Below are 3,384 nucleotides of genomic sequence, written 5' to 3' on the forward strand. Positions count from 1 at the left end.
TAAAGATCATATCGTCGCCTGGGTAAAAGATTGTCGTATGTTACGCACGTACGTATGACGTTTACGACAATCTTTTACCCAGCCGACGATATGATAATGGGCCTTATGATTAAAAATTAAGCAATTGCTTCTTCTTAAAATTTCAGACCGTTTACTTAAATTTATTTGAATACATCGAGTAAGCGGTCTGAAATTTTAAGAAGCAATTGCTTAGTTTTTATTCATAAGGTCCAAAGGCTTTTGCATAGTCAAAATCAAAGCCAAAAAGCTACACAAAACTTAGTTATTCATAACCACTTGATTTTTACATTACAAACGTTTTTTGATCACAACAGCTAATAACCACTTTCTCATTTATAGGTGCACAGTTTGCAAAATTTCATCAAAAACTTTGTTTTAAAAAACGTTAACAATAGTGCACTAGACGGTGTTCTCATACCGGTAGCTACTTACAAAGCTTAATAATTTTATTTTTATTTCACCCTGCTCGTCATCTGTATACTTCATTAAATAACCATCTAAAACTTTAAAAAAGCCCGTATTTCGTGAGATGGGTTTCGATTCTTTCTGTATCCAATCGGATACAGCCCCACAAAGACCGTCAAAGCGATCTTCGTCCTTTTGGCGCTTTTCAGTACGTTTCGAAGTTTTACTTGCTGTCGGTGGTGCTGTCAGAGGTGTTGTTGGTGGTGCTGCCGGCGGTACTGCCGGCGGGGCTGTCGGCGGGGCTGCCTCGCACTCGATACAATCCCAAACTTCGTTAGGTGTTACGATCTCGCTGGGATCATTCATGAATGACATGTTGCCATCTGATTCTACATCGAAACATTGTCCGGATTCACTATAGATAGGGTCTTCGCTTAACCACTCGATGTTGGAAATAGTTCTAAAATATGGATATATGTACTTAATTAGTGGGGTAAGGTTTAGTTATTTGTACATAGTTGTGCATATTGGCCAATACGGGCGCTTTGTACTTTTACATTTAGGATTACAAGGTTGTGTACAGCTTATCTCGCACCGGCTATGGAATCCTCTTTTAAAAGTGAGACGCTGATGCTTTATTTAGGATAACAATGTTGAACTAACCTGCGAGGGGCAACGTAGCGCTGCAGGAACGACATGGGCTCAAAAAACCTCCAACCACTTCCTTCTGCTGCAGCACTTCCCGATGGCAGCTTCCCAGCTTTCACCTCCTTAAGATATCGGTCGCGAAGGGACCTCCACCTATTCTGGCACAGCTGAACTACAATTGAGAATGTTTATAAGAAAACACTAGCATCTTATTGCCATAAATAACAATATTATTAACATTTAACTTACCATTCGCATTTGTGGCAGCCGCTACGCTTTTCCAGGCCTTCTCTTTTGCCAGCTTACTTCGATATGAAAAGTCCCCTTTGTCGAACAAACACGGGTGCATTTGCACTGCCTCTATAAGTAAAAATTCCATCGTATAAACAATTAGATTTATAAATTTATAAAAAAGCCGCGGGAATGTAATAAAAAGTGCGCGAGACCAAGTGAATTTTGATCAATTGTCATATTTGACAGCTGACAGTATTGCCGGACTTGCTTGCGGCATAAGTTGAGAGTTGGGCGAATTTCATCCGTTGCGGCAATGCATGCGTTGCCACTGTGGCGCAGTACTATGTCTCCTTTTCGAATAACGCAAATTTTTCTCCATGAGTATGGAATTAATTTTGTATACACATCTCGGTGCCAAGTTCCAGTCCTCTGCAACAAACACCTACAGAAAAATCAATTTGCATGGGAGTTGCCACGCCACCTTTTCCAATAACTCTCATTTTTGTCCATGAGTATGGTATTAGTTTCACATATATACATACATATGTATTTCCATACCAACCCAATTTGCCACCGGGCGAAGATGACGTCGTTACGACGTCGCTCTGGCGAAGTCATTTTGGTGAACTCGAAACGATGTCGTTACGACATCGCTCTGGTGAGGTCGTTTGGGTGAACTCGAAACGATGTCGAAACGAAGTCGTTTTTTCCATACAAAATTCAACGTCGTTCCGACGTCGTTTTTTCTCATCGAATCGAAGTCGTTGCGACGTCCGTCTGATGAAGGCGTTTGGGTAAACTCGAAACGAATCCGTTTCTTCGAACCTACAAGTTTTTTGAGGAACCTTCGGTCTAGGTTGGACAAGTTCCACGCCCAAATTTTAATATATCTAAGCATAAATAAAAGTCATTCATTTGGATAGTAAACCGTTTTTATTATGACAATTTTTTATCATGACAGAATATGGAATCCACAATGTACACTTGTGCTCAGAAAATTAAGCCACCTACATCTTTTTTTCAGTATTCATAATATTTTTCATATAAAATGTTTTTTTATAAAGGTAAAGTTCACTCTATTGGCCTTATTAATAAAAAATGAAATTTGTGGGAATAAGGTTTTTTTAATTTGGTAGAAAACTGTACTTTTACTCTACAGCGTGGCGACGAACAACTGTTACCCAGGTTGTTTTGAGAAATAAAAGGGTCCTTTATAGATTTTGCGAAAAAAGTATTTTATTGTTAATTTTCCGCAGATTTTACTTTAGTCGGATTGATTAGTGTTTAAATTGTAATCCTTATTTACATTTGCCAGCAGTGTAAACTTTGAGAGAAAAGTTCATTTGGCACGCAAATCTTTTTCAGGTGACAGAAGGGACTCAAAATGGAGAAAATTAGCGGCATCTCATCACAACAGCGGCAATTAGAAGTACGCTTTAATTGTTGATGCCCAGCTCTCAAAAATGATTAATATACTTTTAATATTATTTCAGAAGCGTTCCAGCAAAAATTCAACGAATCTGTGGAAATAATGGAGGGAATAACCAAAAGATATTTCCATTATGCTGGAGACAGGATCTCAAAACGGAATAAGAGAAATTATTCACAGTCGTCTGCATAAATATACTATCTGTCATATTGATAAGTTTTAACAATTTATTTTTTGTTACTTCATTTTAGTTATCTTTATAAAAATTGGGTTTATTTTTTAACAAGGACCATATAGTTCAAAATTCAAAAATTGCGCAATATACATATGCATGTATGCACATATAAAAAAAATTAACAAGCTTTTATAAACATTTTAAGATTTTTATTCTGCTTTAAAGAAGCACATGTGAAGCAGTTTTAAAGTCCATTGAAGTTTGGTATATATAATAGAATACAAGGTTGAAGTGGCTGCATTTTCTGTCATAAAATTCATATGGATGAAAATGCGCAGTACCGCATTTATGTATATTTAAAAAACTTTGAAAAAAATTCAGTGAACTAAATTAAACTATTTTAAACTAAAAAAATTGTTTTTAATTAGCAATTTTGAGCGTCGTTTTGCAGTTCGCTGGTATATCGTTTGTT

General features: G+C 36.8%; 2 protein-coding genes across 2 annotated transcripts in view; one reads left to right on the top strand and one right to left on the bottom strand.

Moving 5' to 3' along the window:
- The window catches only part of LOC118738740 (transcription factor Sox-19a-like), a 45,287-nt gene that overhangs the window by 18,419 nt on the left and 23,484 nt on the right, over nucleotides 1-3,384 (top strand). The window lies entirely within an intron of this gene.
- On the bottom strand, nucleotides 194-1,417 carry LOC118738739 (the record flags this gene model as incomplete). Its single annotated transcript, XM_036469670.1, is given in 3 exon segments — nucleotides 194-886; nucleotides 1,090-1,246; nucleotides 1,324-1,417. Coding segments are annotated over 3 exon segments (717 nt in total), but the record flags the coding sequence as incomplete, so codon positions are not given.

The sequence above is a fragment of the Rhagoletis pomonella genome, unplaced genomic scaffold (assembly GCF_013731165.1).
Source record: "Rhagoletis pomonella isolate Grant_MI unplaced genomic scaffold, Rhpom_1.0 Rhpom_scaffold_00005, whole genome shotgun sequence".
In the NCBI taxonomy this organism is placed as follows: Eukaryota; Metazoa; Arthropoda; class Insecta; order Diptera; family Tephritidae; genus Rhagoletis; species Rhagoletis pomonella.